Source organism: Pleurodeles waltl, chromosome 11, assembly GCF_031143425.1.
Source record: "Pleurodeles waltl isolate 20211129_DDA chromosome 11, aPleWal1.hap1.20221129, whole genome shotgun sequence".
NCBI lineage: Eukaryota > Metazoa > Chordata > Amphibia > Caudata > Salamandridae > Pleurodeles > Pleurodeles waltl.
Window position 1 is genome coordinate 173,384,931 of NC_090450.1, and position 20,798 is coordinate 173,405,728.

Sequence of the window (20,798 nt, forward strand, 5' to 3'; positions counted from 1 at the left end):
CAATAGCTGCATTGATGTAATGTTGTGCTTTTCCATATTCAGGAGGGTTCCAAGTTTCCTGATCAATCAGTAATTGTGAATTGTATACAGTATTCATATGCAATAGAGAAAGTTTTAACACACTGTTTTACTGTGCATTATATGATTTTTTTTTACAATTGGGCCCTCATTGCTTCCGTAAAAATATATATATGTTTTGAGATAATATTAAAGTAGTGTGTATTTACACCTCACAACTCACACCTCTGGCTGGACAATCACATATTTTCTGCATCTATGTTAATTGCACTGTTTCTTGACTCAGACCTACTCCTCCTCCTGTGGGTCAGTCAAGAAGTTTGGAACACCAGCTTTCCATCACATCGCCAGGAACCTGTGCCTTCATCAGTCGTGAACACTAGCCCTTTACTCAATCAGAGGAGAGTCACCCTGAAAAACAGCACGGTATGCAACAAATCAAATAATCGAGGTGCCCTCCATGTGACTATATATCTCTCTAACCACACCCGCTCCTTGTAACCCAAGGAGTCACCACCGGTATCAACTTCACATTTACTCATAAAACATCTCAAATCCAAATGCTGATATGATAAACATGGTGACAAGATATTCGTTTACACTTGCACTTTCACACTTTTGATAGTGGGTGTGACTGCAAGGATAGAGGGAAAAAATACTTCACACTGGCCGATTACAGATGGTTCTGACCTGGTCCTTAGCGAATGTGGTATTATGGCCCAATAAAGTTCAGGTCCCTGGGTTAAAGGCCATGAGTCTTCGAGCACTGAAGGGGCAGTGCAAGTTAAGGGAACCAGAGCAACAGGGCTCCAGCCTGTGCTGCATATCTCCTGTCCTGGGGAGAGCAGTGAGCTTGTTTACCATTGTGACTCTTAGAACACAATAATGTGTGTATTTGGGTGTGTGTGAAAGGAAGAAAGAGGGATGGGAGTATAAAAGAGGTGCTAATCAGGCAGTTTGAGCAGACTCCTGACTAATACTGGCTGAAGTTCAGGGAGATGACGAAGCACATGCATGAGACACAGGAGCCTTGTACTGACGATGCCACCAAAACATGAGAGGCTGGGTGAATGAGAAGGTGGAAATGTTTGATGCCTTGTTTAATGTGTTTCCTCCTACGGATTTCCGGATTTGCGCCGTTGAATACCAAACACTGAATCACAAACGGATGGCCCTGGTGCCAGACCTGATTGGCATCGAGGTAAACCAAAACTGGTCAGTTACAAAGGTTAGGTGACTTTTCTAGGCAGGCAGGCCAGCTATCGAAGTAATCCTCCTGGATCTGAGCGATCAAGGGCTATCTGGAGGTAGGCCTCAGTGCTCCAGTTATGTCTGGGGGGTAGTTCAAATATGCTGGAATAATTGGAGTAAATTTGGTACTTCCACATTACTTTATCAAGTGGAATTACTGATAATTACACAATTACTCCTGCAATTTGGGAGGGGGGAATTCTACAATAAAAGCACTTTTAACGAATGAGCGTGGCTGCTTGTGCTGGCTATTCATGTTCTGTCCACTCAGTGCTGTTTATTAGCAGAAAATGCATCCTCGCGTCGAATTTGGCCATTTTTTCATTAAAAATTAATGCTAAACGCAGAATTACTCTTCTTGAGTAATTTCGCAAAATCTCCCAGAATTTTCGGGTAATTATGCGTGACTACGCTCCATGGTGTTACTCAAGTTACCCTACTCCTAGTTCCAATGCGAGTCTTGAGTGCCTCCGGGTTTGCATAAAGTACATGTGGGGCAGACTGTGGTCTACTGCTTCATCAGCAGGGTTAGCCCACCAACACCTAACCCTACACCGTGAGACAGGCTTGTCTCCCAGGGCCCGATTACTACACATGAACTCCCAAATATGTCCCTTTTCACTTCAAAAACTGAGGGAAAATCCTTCCTATTTGCCTGTTTTTTCATTTATTTATTTAATATTTACTTCCCGTAATCATGCAGTATGAACTTGTTGCCAGGCCTGCATTCATCATTTTAAAGTGTTATTGTTGTCAGTGTTGCACAAGCTGTCAACGTCCCAAGATTGCAGCTGTACACACAACAAGCGAATACTTAGAAACATTGCGACCGCATTCTGCAGACGGCCGTGTCTTTGGCAATGTTTTCAAAGAATAATCTGGGCAAATAAAAAAAAACAGAGCGAAAGTCAGCTCCGACAACGGCAAGCAAACAGGAAAGAGAGCTAACAATACTTGTTGCCAGAGCTCTCTGCAGAAGTCAAGAAACAAATGCGGACCAGGGAACACCTAATGATATATATTTGTTTTTATTGCGACTTTGAATGTTGCTGGCCTTTGTAGTTCCACTTTTACAGCTTGTCACCACTTGCCTAAATGAAAAGAAAAGCAGTTTGCAGTTTTGCTAAAAGTAATGGGGGTTGTGGTTTGCATATTTAGACTGGCCAGCGACAGACTGAAACCCTGAACGGTGTGCCAGGCACCAGTGGCGTCTCCGGGGCTGGTTCTTACTGGGCATTTCTTGGCAGCCATCAGAATAGTCCGCATTCACGTGCGCTGCCATAGCTGCCGAGCCCTTCTCCCCTGTGCCTGAAGTGTACGTGCACATCTTGAGAAAAACATCTTTCTGTCAGGGGCGCCACCAGCTACCCCTAAAATCTAGCAACGTCTTGAAGAATGAGGATTTTTATAGCTTTTGAAGGAGTTTGCGAATCTTTTGACATCCAGCCGCAGCAGACGGTGGGTGCCGTGAAGCGGGCGATAAAGGTATGTGAATGGCAACCAGTCATTAAGTGCCTTGTTAATGTTTTTTAAAATGTACATAAATGATGGCTCAGTGTTGGTCGTGATTATCCCAACTATTGGTTACAGTTTTCTGGCGAGTACCTGCTTGTTAATCAGGCTTGCGTAATAATATATACAAATTGAGTATATAATAGTATGTAAAGTGCCTGTAACACAGGCAAACTGCAATACCAGTAAAAATAGTTACTGTGAATAGAAAGTACTCTGGATTCAAAATGTAACCAAATCGGTATTCTCGCGTATCGTCGCCTTTGATTGAGAGTTTAATCCGTATTTCAAAGCCTGATGCATGACGAGTGAGGCTCGCATATTCTGTTTAAATTAGTAAATGCATCGGAATACTTTGTTATAGTGTGCGTGTGGCCGGTTAATGACAAAATAACTTTCTAATAGGGAATGACTGAGGGCACGTTCTTTAATTGCTGGATTATTCACCGGGGCAGATTATTGTTACAACAATCGTTTTATGAGGGCATGATCACTGGCAGAATAAGAGTTCCAATATTCAAGAGGGGCCCGATAATGCCACTCAATCCCTATACATGGATTCCTCATCTTATAATCAAGTTTGGACCACAACATTGACAGTTTAGTTGAGATCAAATTAGGCCCTGAATACAATCCAACCATCATCTACAGAGACAGTGACCCCCCCATGACTACTTCATCAATCGTCCCATCCCGAAAGGAGGCCGCATTGAGATCCCCCACACATCATCCTTCAGCATCACAACCCTGCCCTTGACTCATTCGCTTATCACAGCTGAGGCTCAGGGGCCTCACTTACCAGCCCTCCCTGGCAAGAGTTTATGCTCCCAAACTATTCTGCTACAGTCCACATGAGTCATGAACTAACTTTGCAACAGTCACCGACTTCTAAGCTTCTTCTGAACAATGTTTCACTTGGAGCTGGACTTGGAGGGAGTTAGGTCTGGGTGGATAGCCCAGTGTTAGCTTGGCAAGTGACCACAATCAAGAGCCAGAGAAGGCTGCAGTGGGCCACCAGTGCCCACCTCAGGCCCCAGTTATGAAGAATAGGAAGGCAACATCAGCATCAGGGCTGGCATGCAGAGGTCTCAGAGTGGCACGTGGATAGGAACAAAATCACCCTCAGAACTGTGAAACAGGGTACACTGGGAGATGGCAGGAGACCAAGGCTGTAAGTGATATCGAAAGCTCGTTACCAGAGAGACAATAAGTCATTTCACCCTTGATCCCCGCGAAACTGCAGCTTTTTTGCTGCCACTCAATTTTTAGCATATTTTCTAGATTGCTGACTCAATTATTTAGGTATATATAGTTTTGCATTTTTCAGAATTTCTCAGTTTGACTTTTCAGGGTTGTCATGAGAGTCTGCTGAAAGGTTTTACATTTCAGGCGAAGTCAAAAACAAATTCTTCCCTCTGTTATTCATATCACACCACGGTCTGCAGTAAGCATCACAACGCTACACATGCATATAGTGGACACTTTTTTCATTGGTGTCTTACGGAGCCGGCTTCTGATTGATAATACTAGGATGGGCTCATGATCAAACGTTTTTGTAGATACCAATCTTAATTAAGAGTGAGTCTTATAATTACATATTTTTTATATGTTGTGTTATTATTTAACCATCTCACAAAATTATAGGATTACATTACACACAGACTACCAAGGAAAACACATTATTTTTCAACATTTCTTTAAAGAATTAGCCAAGACTTGTTGAACTCTTCTTTCACTTTATCGGTATAAACCCAATAATGAAAGCAAGGCATTGAGGATGAATATTTATATTGTATTCCACATTATGATATTTCTTACAGTGAATTGTTCCCTATAATTCTGTGGGATTCATTGGCTACTCCAGAGTATTACATATGTTACTGGTGGTATTATAAATCCAAGGTGGGATTTATACAAGCCAAAAAAGCAAGTCAATTGATTTGAGTTTGAGCGACCAAAAGTTGGCATTAATCCTTGAACATGTGATTTGTAAGACAGGATTGTGATCTCATTCAGCTCTAATGAGAAGATGTTGCTGACTTCTTGATGTGTAACTACACTATTCCTTAAGAAGATATATAGTTATTTTATATCAAGCCTGATATTCATCACAGAAATATCAGTGTCATCTGTTTTTGGTTAGTGGCGTGCACCAGAGGCATGGTCATGTTACCCTATATTTATTTTATATGTGGCTTCCAATGGAAGCCCTTTACATGAATGCCAGATTCTGATAATGACAATTCACTGCTATGAAGTGGCAACAGATATTAACAAAAGGTGGTAACCACTGTTGCTATATCGTAAAGGAACTCCAGGCTGTTCTAGCAGAACTCTCAAGGAACCTACCAGTGCAGTGCTGGAAAGCAGGGAGCACAGCTTCCATAAAAGAAGACAGCAAAGGCACAGAGAGGGGTAGTGGTGGTGGTGGTGAGGGGGAGGGCAAGGTGTCAATGTATTGTTTTTCCCTTTGGGACAAGATGGAGAGGTTATTTTATGTATGGTTTCACAATTACTCCTGTGACCCTGCATAGCAGCTGAGAGCAGGAGCAGATGATTTTGGTGTCCATACATAACATAACATTTTTGATGGGCAAAAAGTGAAATAATGGGATGTTTTTCACCTCTGGGTTGTAATTGACATCATAGACAACTCTGTCTGATGTCATTCAGAACCCACTGATGAAAATCTTTCTAATAATTCACTGTTACCAATACATATAATTCTGTATGTTATGCTTGGGTTTTATGTTTTATAGAGACCCAATAGTAGGAATGACTGGATTCTAAACTGCTATGATGTGGTGCCTGTGACAGTGGTGGTTTCTGTACATGGGCGTCAGGGCTCCGCCCCCTTTAAAAAACAAAGCAATATTTTTTTTTTAAATTAAAAAATAAAACCCTTTTGGCTGTAAATTTATAAAACAGGGGGCACTATCTCCCCCACTCACCAACACCAGCATTATGTTGCTCGAGTCGACATGTGAAGTGACGTGATGTCACATGATCACTTTAATTGCTCCCATAGGCAGGCCCAATGTGAGTCTATTTGCTGGGCTGACAATCTCACAGCCCTGAGGCCTGTGAACTCATCAGCTCAGCAAAGACCCAGCATCAAGGCCTAGTCTCCACCCCCTGATGACGCAGAGGCTAAGTTAGCCCCGGGCGTTTTATCATTCAAGCCCTGAAGCACTTAGCTTCCACGTCAATCAGGGAGTGGAGAGCATCACCACACCCTTTCCTAACTTGCCACAGGGCGTGGGTGGGACCTCAACCCCTGCCGAGCTGGGAAAGGGTGTGGCAGGCAGGAAGACCAGCATCAAACGTTTGGTGGATTGACTGAATGGAGGTAGGGACAGAATTTTAGACTACTAATATTATGGCGACTTTTGCAGTTTTATACAGCGTAGTTCATGTATAACACTGGGGGAATTAAGTTATTTTCCGAGAATCACAGGATATTGAGTGGAGGCTGGGGATTGATCCTGGTTTCCGTGTTCCGACCAAATCTGACAGCTCCAGCCGTTAGGCCTCGGCTCCTCATGTGTGTAAAATAATACCCTTCCTAAGGTTATGTCCCTTTTTGGGTTTTTTATGTATGTCTTCCCTTAATTTAACTCTTTTGTGTTTCTGACCTGGTGAGTTGCACTGCACAGGGTCACACCAATGCCACACTTTCCTGCTTAGCTTAGCTGCTGGCAGCTCAAGTCCAAGTTTCGAGGCAGCACAGTCTGCATGGCACTCCTACTGGTGGAGTCAGTATGTCTCTGGGTAGCGGAGCGGTGACTGGGAATCCTCGCACACCTCCGTTGGGCCTCAGAGCAGGCATGTGGACAATGCTTTCGTCGAGCGTGGCAGCCAGCCACAGGGAAAACTCAGGGAAGAAAGCAGTAGGCAGAGGTCTGGATGCAGCTGCCGTCAGGTGGCGAAGGCACCAGCTAAGCCTACAGGAGGAACAGGTACCCGGACCGATCTACCAGGTGACGCGCCAACAGACCTCAGGGCAAGAGGGACTGCAGGGAGAAAACCGATTGGTTCCTGCAACACTTCTGCCAGCGAGCGGCTGCACGCACAGGCGAAACCTCCTTGTCGCCAGTGTAACACATTGTGCACCATGCGGTGCGTTTCTGTAAGACGGGCGTTTGTGCCCAATAATACACTTGCACACACAGTGGCTCATTGCCATGCAGAACGACCCTCAGGAGGGCTCCCCACATTCGAGTCCGCATGATGCATTTCCAGAGCCACTAGACCGTAACAATATCATTACAGAAGTCAAAGACTAATTAGTGGGTTCTTCTAATTCAGTGAGGACCCCATAGTATCTGAATACTGGAAATGGCTTGACTTCACTCTAGTCCTAATTTAATTTTCTAGCTGCAGAAAATCAGTCATTTTGTATACAGTTGGAAATAACATTTCTGGGTGTAAAAATCCACAAATCCTAATTCTGTAAATCCATGTCTGCAGATTACACCCACAAATTCCATGTTTTGCACGCAGAATTTCCATTTAAGTCCACAAAACGTTTTGTAAATGAACAACTTAAACCATTTGCAGAGTAGAACAGTGTAGAATTGTGCGACACTGATTCTCCCTGCTTGAATTCGGTCAACCAAGAATCAGCCAAATCGTCCCAATTCTCTGAATAGCCATTATTTCAGACAAAATCTAAAATGAACAAGCATTGGCAGGCTAGTGCAGTGTTTAACTTCTTTTGTATTTTTATTTTTAATGTAAGAATGTGCCACACATGTGGCTGCCAATACTTAAAAAAAGTTTAATTTAAAAAAACTTGTGGCCATTTTACCAGTCTTTTTTTTAATGCAAAAGCCTTTCAGTTGAAACATGCATTTTATTGTTAGAATGTGTAAAGGAGACAAGAATAAATCACAGCTAACCATGCCCTGATGCTCTAAAATCGCAGGCAAGGCAGTTACAATGCTACAATGGCACGTAAACACTTTATAAGTTGAAAAAGGAGACAGTGAATATGTCACAATGTAGTTGGGCGTCCAAAGTGCAGTTGAAATAAAAAGTCAGTTTTTAAAGTATTTTACCAGGCAATGGGGGGTCTGAGCTCCACAAGCGGCCTTTTCTTGCTCAGCCCTTAAACACACGCCAACCAATTTTGAATGGTTACACTAGTGCACTGAGGAAGGATTCGCCCTCACCAAGGAAACACACCTCCGCAGTCAGGGTAGCCGGGACTGTTTAGGCACTGCTGAGAACAGCTATCATTCTCTTACTAGAGTTACTGGAGCAGCTCTACTGGCGGACATTTTGTGATCGTTTCTGTCTTAGCTAATTTTGTAAACAGCAAACGTCAGCCTAAATTGAAGCAAACAAGAGCGCGGCGCACGTAAATAGAAAATGTCACAGCATCAGAAATAAATGCGCAAAGTGTTTGGACAAAATGTGAGACCATCAGCACTATCAACTCAAGGTGGCAACAAGCGTTTACAATGCAACAGGTCTCGTATTTTATCAAGTTAGAGCTATTAGTGTTTTAAACCCCTAACTTGACTTTTCTTGCCACATAAAATGAAAGAAAAGTCAACGAGCGCGATCGTGCCATGCAAAACACAGCGCGATCACCAGTGCTTAATTAGTAAATAAAAACGTGCTGGTGCCCAAAGCCCTCCTCTTAAACATGCGGCTGCTGCAATTAAACGTGCAAACATGGAATACTGAGGCAGCGTAATCCTGAAGCCACATCGTGCCTCTTCAATCCATATAAAGCCACTCCCTGCCCCTTCGCTCACTCTAGCAGCTTTCTATTTTCTCTCTTTGAGACGCTTTTTCATTTTCCCCTTCCTCCGTCTTTCCCATATGTGTCTTTTGCTCACAGCAAATGCTTGAGGCAGAAGAATAAGCCCCGGCCCTCAAAAATAAGTGCCAGTGCTCAGCACCGGAAACAACAAGCACATATTAAGCACTGGCGATCGCGCTGAAATTGAAAACCAAAAAACCGAGTACGATCACGCTATGTTAAACTGTGTCTGCTTTTGAGGACTTAAACAGATGGGATGTTTCAGAACTGTCCCCAAAAATTAGGCACTGACAGCCTGCATAACGTTGATGCACGGAGTGCATCTCTGACCTCAGTCAGTCCTCAGCCTTCGTCCACCTTCTGACTGGATGCAGGTGAGAGAGGGTGTTTGATGACATCAAGAAAAGCTCTGGGGTCAAAGTCACAAGCTCAGGCCGACCGTGACGGAACGTGGGCCAGCTACAGGAACCCACCTGCTGAACACAGTACCTTAAATCCAGTGCCGCGTTCCTTTGCATCATTCTTACCCACAGTTCCTTATGTTGCTGAACAATTCAGAATTAAACGTTTTTAACATATTCAAGCTGTTCAGTGGTTTCTGATGTGTATCCAATGGTCCATAGTCTCAAAGCCTATAACATATTTAAATTATACACAGGCACCAGGGAGGAGGTCAGCAGATAGCTAAACCTCAGGCAGCAGAGAGGAAACCAGCAGAAATATTTTCTCCAGGCACCAGAGAAAATCAACAGATAGTTTGACAAGTACCAGGAAGGAGATCAGTAGATAGCTTGTCAATAGGAACAAGAGAGGAACTCAGCAGACGGTTGTCTCCAGATTCCTCAGTAACTCAGCAGATACTTTATCAGGAGGCATGATTTACTAAATCAGCAAAAAGTTCATCACCTGTTGCTAAAAAGTAACTTGACGTGCAGTAGCAAGTGGAGGAAGAATCTATAATCTAGTTTAGCCTTTCTTTGTCTTGTTCATTTAATTGTTTGCAAAAATGAACACAGTTGACAGTTTACTGACAAAACCGTTTCTGGGAATGGCACCCAAAGACAAACTTCGTGTTAAAGAACTAGGACCAGAGAAACCCGACATACACATTGAGCAGTCTGCAAAAGACCGGGGGAAAGGTTACACACGCAGGTTTACACGAACATGGTTTGATAAAATGGAGTGGCTTACTGCCAGTTCTTCTAAGAATGCCTTGTTCTGTTTCCCCTTTGGGGGTGAAGTCAACTGGACTAGAACAGGAGTTACTGATCTAAAGCATCTGGCAGAAAAAATAAAGAGACATGACTCCAGTGAATCCCACTTGACCAATGTATTAAAGTTATCTTTGTTTGGAAAGTCAAATATTGCACTCCAGTTAAATGAAGCCTACCGCAAGGGATAAATCAAACATAATGAGGAGGTTGATAAGAACCGTTATATATTATCAAAATTGATTGACAGTGTGAAATTTTGTGGAGCCTTTGAATTGGCATTGCGAGGCCATGATGAGACAGAAGAGTCACTAAATCCCGGTGTCTTCAGAGGGCTGGTTGATTTTGTGTCCAGTATAGACAGTGCAATGGAAGCACCCTTGAAAAGTGCAACTGTGTTTAAAGGCACTTTTAAGACTATCCAGAATGAGTTGCTTGACTGTATGCGGGAGGTAACAAGAGAAACCATTGTACAGCAATTGAGAAGTACTGATTACGTGGCTATACAGGCCGATGATAAAACTGATGTCTCTACCAAGACACAGTCAGTACTTGTTTTTTGCCACATTGATGGCAATTCCAAGGTGGTAAAAAGATTTTATTGCTTCTCGTATCTGAAAGATTCATTAGCCGATACAATTTCAGCAGCTATTCTTAATGAACTTAACCTTATATTACTAGAGCAGAGTGGTAAAGGGAAGTTAATTGCTCAGAGCTATGATGGCGCTAGTGTCAAGCGTGGTGCCTCAGGTGGGGTTAAAAAAAACAAATCTGAGATATATACCCTAATGCACACTATGTCAAATGCTACGCCCACCAACTAAATCTAATAATGGAACAGGCTGCATCGAATTTTCTTTAAAGAGCTAGGTGGCATTACTGCATTTATTTCCCGTTCTCCAAAACGGACTGAAGTTCTTGAACAGATAGTGGCAAGAAAAATACCGAGAGGGTCTGCAACTCGCTGGAACTTCAACATTCGAGCTATCAATATAATTCATAAACACAGAGATTACCTTGTAGAATACATTAAATCTATTACACAAAACACTACATTTGATTCCACTTCTGTATGTGAAGCAAAGGGATTTACCAGAACTCTGGAAGACAAGGAGTTTCTTTTTTTTCTTTTTATGTTCCACAGCATAATACTTTATGTCAATATTTTATACAATCAGTTGCAAAAGTGAGACATTGATACTTTATTTGTACAAACGGCTACTTCAGTCTTTGTGATTAGCATCAACAAGGTACGGGAATCCATTGACAATTTGGACTCTGAGTTGCCACATGATTCTCAATTTACAAACTGCAAGGTGCAGATAAGTAGCTTGATACAGGAGGGAAAAGAAGTATGTGACATTATTGTGGTGCATGCCAGGGAGCGCTTTGCATTTACAAAGCATCTTGTCAGTGCAACACTACTGCATAGTGAGCTGTTTCAAAAACATGCCAAATGTTTTCCTAGTGCAGCTCTCAATGAAATAGTGGAAGCATATCCAATGCTAACAAAGTCAAGACTACGCACTGAGTTATCATTCCTGTATGGAAGACAGGATTTTCATCAGGCTACAGACAGTGCCATGTCTTTATATATTTTTTATGTCAAAATAACCTACAGAAATCTTTTTCCGAGACTCTAAAGTTATTGAGAATTGTCATTACATCGCCCATGACAACATCTGAAGCTGAAAGATGTTTTTCTCCACTGAAGAGAATAAAAACATTTTAAAGAAACACAATGACTCAAGCTAGACTAAATGCATTAGCCGTGCTATCATTGGAAAAGGAACTAATAAATCAGATTCCAGAATTCAACAAAATAACTATTGAAAGGTTTGCTCACATTAAAGAGCATTGAGCAAACTTTCAGTATAAATAGAAACCATGGCAATGCATGTAGTGTTGTAAAATATTGATCCTAGGGAATACAGTTTTGGTTTAGTTTGTATTGTAAGTAACATTAAGAAATACTGTAGGTACCTTGCATGCAAGAAAGAGCACCATGTATTCAATGTAAGTTTCAGTATTTTGCATTGCCTGAAAGGAATTCAGACTTGCTTATCCTTACAAAGCCACATAAGCTTGGTGTTGTTCAGGGTATTAGATAATATACCTCTCACTGTTTCTTCTTTTTTTAAAGTTCAGCAGCAAATATGGCCCAGTTATGTAAACAACCTAAACTCTGGAAAGTTTTGGACAAACTTACAAATCACAGCCAGTCAGACTGACAATGTATCTTCCATGACATACGTAAAGATGGTGCATACTGACCAACAACCAGTCTTGTAAGAAGCTACAGGATTCTATTTATTGCTCTAATCTTTCCTGAGAGTATTATAGTCGTGGTTTGCAAACTTTAGTTGTAGAGCAAGGTTTTTTTTTAGGAGAAGGGATTTTCTGATGGCTATCCGGCAGATGAAGCATTAGTTGTTTGCTCTTTTCCGAATTGCAAAATCATAAACTGTAACGTTTGCTGTGCTGTTAGAAGCCTGTAGAATCCTGGACATAGTTTTCTTTTAATATATCTAGGGCTATGAGTACCACATGGACTGATATTGAGTGAATTTGTTGATATTTCTTGCTTTATAATGATGGACTTCCTTACTGAATCAATATGGCTTAATATCCTTTTCCACTGAAGAGCCTAGTAGATTATTTGACACCAGTGAATAGCTTTAGATCTACACATGACGTGTTAGATCAAACTTGATTGCTCAATGCCAAAGTAAAAAGGTTCATAGTTCAAACAATTATAGAAAGGTGGCACCACTTTATGTTGATCAAGTGTGTTTGTTTAACAGAAACTGAGTCTAATCGCAATCTGTAGTGATGCAAATGCTATTAAGTTGCACTTACATTTTCATCAAAGTTGTCTGAATGTTGGCTCATTTATGATTGATAAATGATGATATAACAATGTTTGTGCACATGTTGACTTATCTACAACTAATAGTAAGGTTTTGTGATGGGGGCATGGGTGTCAGATAATATATTTTATTTTATATATAAATGGGTAAACCCATACATCTTGGAGACAGGTTTATTTCTTCTTTGAACCAATACATATTTAATACATATTTAAAATTGCTACTAACCTCTCGAAAAAATGCACACGCCCATCCCCCCGCTGCCAAGCCCAGCCCCACCACTCACTCATGCGCACACCCATCCCCCCGCTGCCAAGCCCAGCCCCACCACTCACAAACCTCACTGACCAGTGAGTAAAAGAACTTGTTAGCCACTGTTGCTATGCCATAAAGGAATTCCAGATTGCACTGGCTGGGCTCTTTGAAGGCCTGCCAGAGGAGCATTGGAAAGCAAGTAAGGGAAAGTAAAGCACAGATAGAAAGGATGGAGGGTGTGATTGGCATGCTGACATTTTTAAAAAATTTGGGATGGAGATGAGAGGCCATTCTCTTCTGCCTCTGCGTAGCAGTTGAAAGCAAAGGCAGATGAGTTTGGTGCCATGCATGACATAAAATATAGACGAGTAAAAAATTAATTACAGGGATGTTTTTCACCTGGGGTTCAGAGTGACATTATAGACAACTGGAGCTTTGCTCTCATTGGCTATTTGATGTCACTCAGAGCACCTTGATGAAAACCATCCCTCTAATTCATTGTTAACCATCTATAATTCCATATGTTATGCATATCTTCAATAGGAAGCTTCGGTCGTGCACACCAGTTTCTAAATCTGGTAATTCATTGCTGTGACGTAGCAACAGTTGATAACAAAAGTTGTCACCCACTGTTGCTACATCATAAAGGCCTTCAAGGTGAGGCTGACAGGGCTGTTTAAGAGCCGGTCAGTGCAGCACTGCTTGTCTGCCTTGACTGAAAGCATAAAGCTCAGCTGTAGGGGGAAGAAGGAAGGCCGAGAAGGTGGTGGGGGTTGGCTAAGGATTTCAGGTAAATTACTTTTTTCACACTTGGGACTAGGTTGAGAGGCCATTAATATTATGTTAGCTTCCCATTACTGTTTTGCCTCAGCCTAGCAGTTGTAAACCAGGACAGATAAGTTTGGGGGATATACATAACAACAAATTATAAATGGGTAAAGGTGGTTAACAAAACTCATAAACCAATGCTATGACATACTACAGCTCTAGTGTGTCAGTCACTGGATTGTCTGCTCCATAACAGGTTAAACAGCAATCACATTTGCACCGCATAACAAGCAGTGGCAAAGCCAATAGGCCTCACCTATACAAGAGCTATTGGGTTTGGCAATGTGCTTTGTTATGTTGTAAACCAGTGTGGCTGCTGTCCAGCATGGCTAAAAGTTAGTGGTGTGGATTGTCACAGCAGAGTGGGGGAGTAGAGTGTCATAGAGTGGATTTATTGGATTGTCATAGAGTGGAGTAGAGTGTCATTCGGTTGAATAGGGAGGAGCAAAGTTCAGTAGTGGCAGAGAGTGTCAAAGAGTAGAGTGGAGTGGGCTGGAATAGGGTGGAGTGGATTGAGGTAGTGGGGTGGATTGAACTGGAGTACAGTAGGGTGGGTTGGATTGGGGTTAAGTAGGGTGGATTGAGTGAGTGGTGTGGGTTGGACTGAATGGAGTGGGGTGAACTGGTGTGGGGTGCATTGAAATGGGGTAATGGAAATTGTGTTGTGATGGATTTGAGTGGGGTGAATTAGATTGGTTGGGGCTGTGGGTTCGATTGGGGTGACAGGGCTGAGCCGGGTGGATTCGATTGTAGTGGAGTATATTAGATTGGACTGGAGTGGGGTGGATTGGATTGGAGTGGGTTGGGGTGAATTGGATTCACTGGATTGGGGTGGATTGGACTAGAGTGGGTGGATTAGAGTGGGGTGACTGGATTGAGTGGGGTGGATTGTATTGGACTAGAGTGGCTTGAATTGGAGTGGGGTGTGCTGGATGGATGGGTTGGAGTGGGGTGGATTGAACTGGGATGTGGGGGATTGGGATAGAGTGGGGTGGATTGGAGTAGAGTATGGTCGACGGAAGTGAGTGGGGTGGATTGGACTGGGTGGGGTAGACTGGGGTGGGGTGGAATGGGGTAGATTGAATTGGGGAAGATTGAAATGGGGTGGGGTAGATTGGATTGGGAATGTGGTGGGCTGCAGTGGGATGGACTGGATAAGATTGGGGTGGACTGCATTAGAGTGGGGTGTGTTGGATTGGAGTAGGGTGGATCTGAGTGGTTTGGGTTGGAGTGGGGTGGATCCGACTGGGGTGGATCTGATTGACTGAGTTGGACTGGATTGAGTGAGGTGGATTGGAATGAGTGGGGTGGATTGGAGTAAGTGTGGTGGATTGGATTGAGTGGGGTGGATTGGATTGAGTGGGGTGGATTAGGGTGGGGTGGGGAAGATTGGATTGAGTGTGGTTTGTTGGATTGGGGGTGGACTAGATTGAGGTAGGGTGGACTGGATTGATGTGGGTTGGATTAGATTGAGGTGGGGTGGGGTGGATTGGAATGGAGTGGATTGTGGAGGATTGGATTGGATTGGGATGGATTAGATTGGTGTGGTGTGGATTGGACTGAATTGGTTTGGGTGGGGTGGATTGGACTGAATTGGTGTGGGGTGTACTGGATTGGAGTGGGGTAGATTAAGATGATTTGGAGTGGGGTGGAGGGGACTGGAGTGGACTAGAGTAGGGTGGATTAATGTAGACTGGATTGGAGTGGAGTGGATTAAAGTGGATTATATTGGAGTGGAATTGATTGGGCGATGGAGGTTGACTGGATTGGAGTGAGGTGAATTAGGTAGCAGTGGACTTGATTGTAGAGGGGTGGATAGGAGTGGGTGGCTTGGAGGAGGATGGGTTGGATTGGACAGGAGTGGGGTGAATTGTAACGGAGTGGGGTAGATTGGACTAATGGATGGGGTGGGGTGGAATGGTTTGAGGTGAGGTGTATTGGATTAGAGTGAAGTAGATTGGTCAGTGCTGGATTAGGGTGGATTGGATTGGTATGGGGTGGACTGTAGTGTAGTGGGGTGGATTGTGGTGGATTGGCAAAGGGTGGATTGGATTGGGTGAATTGGAGTGGACCAAATTGTTTCAGATTGGAGTGAATTTTTGGGATTGGAGTGGGGCAAGGTGGAGTGGGGCAGATTGGAGTAGGGCAGAGTGAAGCAGGCAGATTGAAATGAATTGGAGTGGGGCAGACTGGAGTGAGGCACTTTGGAGTGAGGCAGATTGTTTTGAATCAGAGTGGGGATGATTGTTTTAGGGTGCACTGGAGTGGGCTGGATTGGATAGGAGTGTGGTGGATTGGAGTGGGGTGGATCAGATTGGGGTGAGGTGAACTGGATTAGGGTGAGGTGGATTGGATTGGAGTGAAGCATATTGTTTTGGATTGGAGTGGGGCAGAATGGAGTTTGACAGATTGTTTTGGATTGGAGTGGGGCAGATTGTTTTGGATTAGAGAGGGGCAGATTGTTTTGGAGTGGTGTAAATTATTTTGGATTGAAGAGGGAAGAGCTGGAGTGGGGCAGATTAGATTGGGTGGGAAGTGGGTGGAAGGATTGTAGTGTAGTACATTGAGGTGGATTGGGGTGAGTGGTTTGGATTGGAGTGGGGTGGATTGTTGTGTGGTGAAGTGGGGTCGATAGAGTGGAGTGTAGTAGGGGGGAATTGTAGTGGGCGGATTGTATTAGGGTGGACTGAGGTGTACTACACAATTATCTGTTAACCCCTTCGCTGCCAGGCCTTTTCCCCCTCCTGTGCCGAGCCTTTTTTTGGCTATTTGGAGCAGTTCGCGCTTAGGCCCTCATAACTTTTTGTTCACATAAGCTACCCACGCCAAATTTGCGTCTTTTTTTTCCAACATCCTAGGGATTCTAGAGGTACCCAGACTTTGTGGGTTCCCCAGAAGGAGGCCAAGAAATTAGCCAAAAAACAGTGAAAAATTTCTTTTTTTTCAAAAAAATTGGAAAAATGGGCTGCAGAAGAAGGCTTGTGGTTTTTTCCCTGAAAAGGGCATCAACAAAGGGTTTGCGGTGATAAAATCACCAGCTTCCCAGCTTTCAGGAACAGGCAGACTTGAATCAGAAAACCCAATTTTTCAACACAATTTTGGCATTTTACTGGGACATACCCCATTTTTACGATTGTTTGTGCTTTCAGCCTCCTTCCAGTCAGTGACAGAAATGGGCATGAAACCAACGCTGGATCCCAGAAACCGCAACATTTTTGAAAAGTAGACAAAAATCTGAATTCAGCAAGGGGTAATTTGTGTAGATCCTACAAGGGTTTCCTACAGAAAATAACAACTGAAAAAGAAAAATATTAAAATTGAGGTGAAAAAAACATCAATTTTACTCTACGTTTTACTCTGTAACTTTTTCCAGCAATGTCAGATTTTCAAAAGCAATATACCGTTACGTCTGCTGGACTCTTCTGGTTGCGGGGATATATAGGGCTTATAGGTTCATAAAGAACTCTAGGTACCCAGAGCCAATAAATGACCTGCACCCTGCAGTGGGTTTTCAATCTATGCCGGGTATACAGCAATTTATTTGCTGAAATATAAAGAGTAAAAAATAGCTATCAAGAAAACCTTTGTATTTCCAAAATGTGCACAAGATAAGGTGTTGAGAAGCAGTGGTTATTTGCACATCTCTGAATTCCGGGGTGCTCATACTAGCATGTGAATTACAGGGCATTTCTCAAATAGATGTCTTTTTTACACACTGTCTTACATTTGGAAGTAAAAAATGTAGAGAAAGACAAGGGGAAATAACACTTGTTTTGCTATTCTATGTTCCCCCAAGTCTCCCGATAAAAATGATACCTCACTTGTGTTGGTAGGCCTAGCGCCGGCGACAGGATATGCCCCAAAACACAACGTGGACACACAGAAAACAGAGCTGTTTTTAGCAAAGTGCCTACCTGTAGATTTTGGCCTCTAGCTCAGCCGCCACCTAGGGAAACCTACCAAACCTGTGCATTTCTGAAAACTAGAGACCTAGGGGAATCCAAGATGGGGTGACTTGTGTGGCTCGGACCAGGTTCTGTTACCCAGAATCCTTTGCAAACCTCAAAATTTGGCTAAAAAAACACATGTTCCTCACATTTCTGTGGCAGAAAGTTCTGGAATCTGAGAGGAGCCACGAATTTCCTTCCACCCAGCGTTCCCCCACGTCTCCCGATAAAAATGATACCTCACTTGTGTGGGTAGGCCTAGCGCCCGCGACAGGAAACGCCCCAAAGCGCAACGTGGACACATCCAAATTTGTGAAGGAAAACAGAGGTGTTTTTTGCAAAGTGCCTACCTGTAGATTTTGGCTTGTAGCTCAGCCGCCACCTAGGGAAACCTACCAAACCTGTGCATTTCTGAAAACTAGAGACCTAGGGGAATCCAAGATGGGGTGACTTGTGTGGCTCGGACCAGGTTCTGTTACCCAGAATCCTTTGCAAACCTCAAAATTCGGCTAAAAAAACACATGTTCCTAACATTTCTGTGGCAGAAAGTTCTGGAATCTGAGAGGAGCCACAAATTTCCTTCCACCCAGCGTTCCCCCACGTCTCCCGATAAAAATGATACCTCACTTGTGTGGGTAGGCCTAGCGCCCGCGACAGGAAACGCCCCAAAGCACAATGTGGACACATCCAAATTTGTGAAGGAAAACAGAGGTGTTTTTTGCAAAGTGCCTACCTGTAGATTTTGGCTTGTAGCTAAGCCGCCACCTAGGGAAACCTACCAAACCTGTGCATTTCTGAAAACTAGAAACCTAGGGGAATCCAAGATGGGGTGACTTGTGTGGCTCGGACCAGGTTCTGTTACCCAGAATCCTTTGCAAACCTCAAATTCTGTCTAAAAAAACACATTTTCCACACATTTCGGTGACAGAAAGTTCTGGAATCTGAGTGGAGCCACAAATTTCCTTCCACCCAGCGTTCCCCCAAGTCTCCCGATAGAAATTATACCTCACTTGTGTGGGTAGGCCTAGCGCCCGTGACAGGAAAGGCCCCAAAGCGCAACGTGGACACAGCCAAATTTGTGAAGGAAAACAGAGGTGTTTTTTGCAAAGTGCCTACCTGTAGATTTTGGCCTGTAGCTCAGCCGCCACCTAGGGAAACCTACCAAACCTGTGCATTTCTGAAAACTAGAGACCTAGGGGAATCCAAGATGGGGTGACTTGTGTGGCTCGGACCAGGTTCTGTTACCCAGAATCCTTTGCAAACCTCAAAATTTGGCTAAAAATGTCACGTTGTAGATGCTCCTCAGACTCGGTGCGATGCAAATAAGGGTCCGCCTCCCGACACCACCAAGTCACCTATATAAACCACGGTGCATTGGAGTAATCGGGTGAGGGAAGGAAGGGGAAGGAACAGCAGGGACGGGATATCTGTAAAGAGAGGAATACACAGTGTTAATATCACATTGCCTGTCTACTCTCGCAATGTCTCGCTAAAGTACCAACGACCGTACCTGCCCATAACTCATGAGGGCAGAACTAATCCAACACCTATCTGTGCTCCATCTGAATCATAGATGGACGCCCCAAGCCAACAATTAATACCGATGATCTCTAATGGGTTGCTCAACACCCACTTTTATACAAGATAGTCACGAAATAATGAGGAGACAGAAACGAAGAGAAAGGGAATAAAATTAACGATGATAAGAACCTATCTTGTAGTCCTTTCTATGACTCAGTTAATCCACTAAGCCCCATGTCATAGTCACGCAATTTGTAGGAATAACCCGGTGTTATTTCATTACGTATTGAAAAGAAAAATCGTCCCGGCAGTTCAATTCCCGCAAAAATAAACATTAACCCCTTGTCGTAGCCAAACATATAATGTTCTCTGGCCCCAAGGATAATCGTTCGTGCTTTATTGATAACTCAAACAAAAGACTGCCGTGCTTCAGAAGTTACCAGTGTCCTTGTCGAACTGTAAAAAGAAAGGCGAGGGATTCCGGCACCAAATCGTCTCACCGCTTACCACCTCTCCTTCGTGGCAGGTTCCCCTGGGAAAAAAAACTCGACACTCCCCCTGATATCGGGAAGGTCCCAGGCTCCACGGAAAACCGGAGGAGAAATTAAACCACCTAAGCAAACAACTCAACCTCGGAAACGCCGTCAGCAAGAGCCCTCGTTGTCCATCCGACTGGTTTCTAGGAAACGAATAACGCACATTACTTCCTGTATGTGCTTGCTTTTTAAGCGACCTCTTCCCCTCTAGGCGTCATGGGATATGTAGTCCAAAAGGACTATGTTATCCCGATCGGCAATGTAGGCGCCGTGGCTAACACCTGACAGTACGCCCGCCTCCAAAGCGCCTCCTAGGACCAGATTTAGAGGGATGACGGGCATGAAACAGTCGTACTGCCCTAGGGGCATGGACATTGCTTTCCGGCTCCCATGAATCGTCCTCAGCATTGTACCCCTTCCATGAAACCAAGTACCACAGCTTACCCCCCGTCGTTTGGAATCCAACACTCTGCGCACCTCGTACTCCAGCTGCCCATCTCTGACCACCGGAGGTACCGCCTGCCGGGTCGCTGAAAGAGCCGGTTTCAAAAGGCTGCAATGAAATACCGGATGGATCCTTAAGGAAGCAGGTAAGTTGAGACGGTAAGCCACAGGGTTTATCTGGCGTAACACCTCATAGGGACCAATGTAACGAGGATGAAAGACGCTACGCATCTTGAAGCGTATATACTTGGTGGAAAGCCACACTCTATCGCCTGGCTGATATGCCGGCCCCTCACGCCGATGTTCATCACCCCACTTTTTATACTGTTCTTTGGCCTTCTCCAGATTGAGTCGTATCTTCTTTTGCACGGATTGGAGATTCTTAATCATGGCATGAACCGTAGGTTGATCCGTGACTTCCCTAGGTATGTTTATGGGCAACATTTCCGCGTGGAACCCCGTGTTAGCACGAAAAGGAGATTCTCGTATCGAGCTATGCCAAGCATTGTTGTATGATAGTTCTGCCAGCCATAGCAACGAAACCCAGGATTCGTGAGCGTCCTTTGCATAGCACCTCAGATATTTTTTCAGGGTTTGATTGAGGCGCTCCGTCTGGCCATCGGTTTGTGGGT

At 43.8% G+C, this 20,798-nt stretch overlaps 1 protein-coding gene across 1 annotated transcript in view; it reads left to right on the forward strand.

Moving 5' to 3' along the window:
- Positions 1-2,236: 2,236 nt before the first annotated feature.
- ANKUB1 (ankyrin repeat and ubiquitin domain containing 1) overlaps positions 2,237-20,798 on the forward strand; it is a 162,427-nt gene continuing 143,865 nt past the window's right edge. Inside the window, exon 1 of the mRNA XM_069213371.1 lies at positions 2,237-2,754. Coding sequence (XP_069069472.1) covers positions 2,665-2,754 — 90 coding nt within the window. The 5' untranslated portion in view covers positions 2,237-2,664. The remainder of the gene's footprint in view (positions 2,755-20,798) is intronic.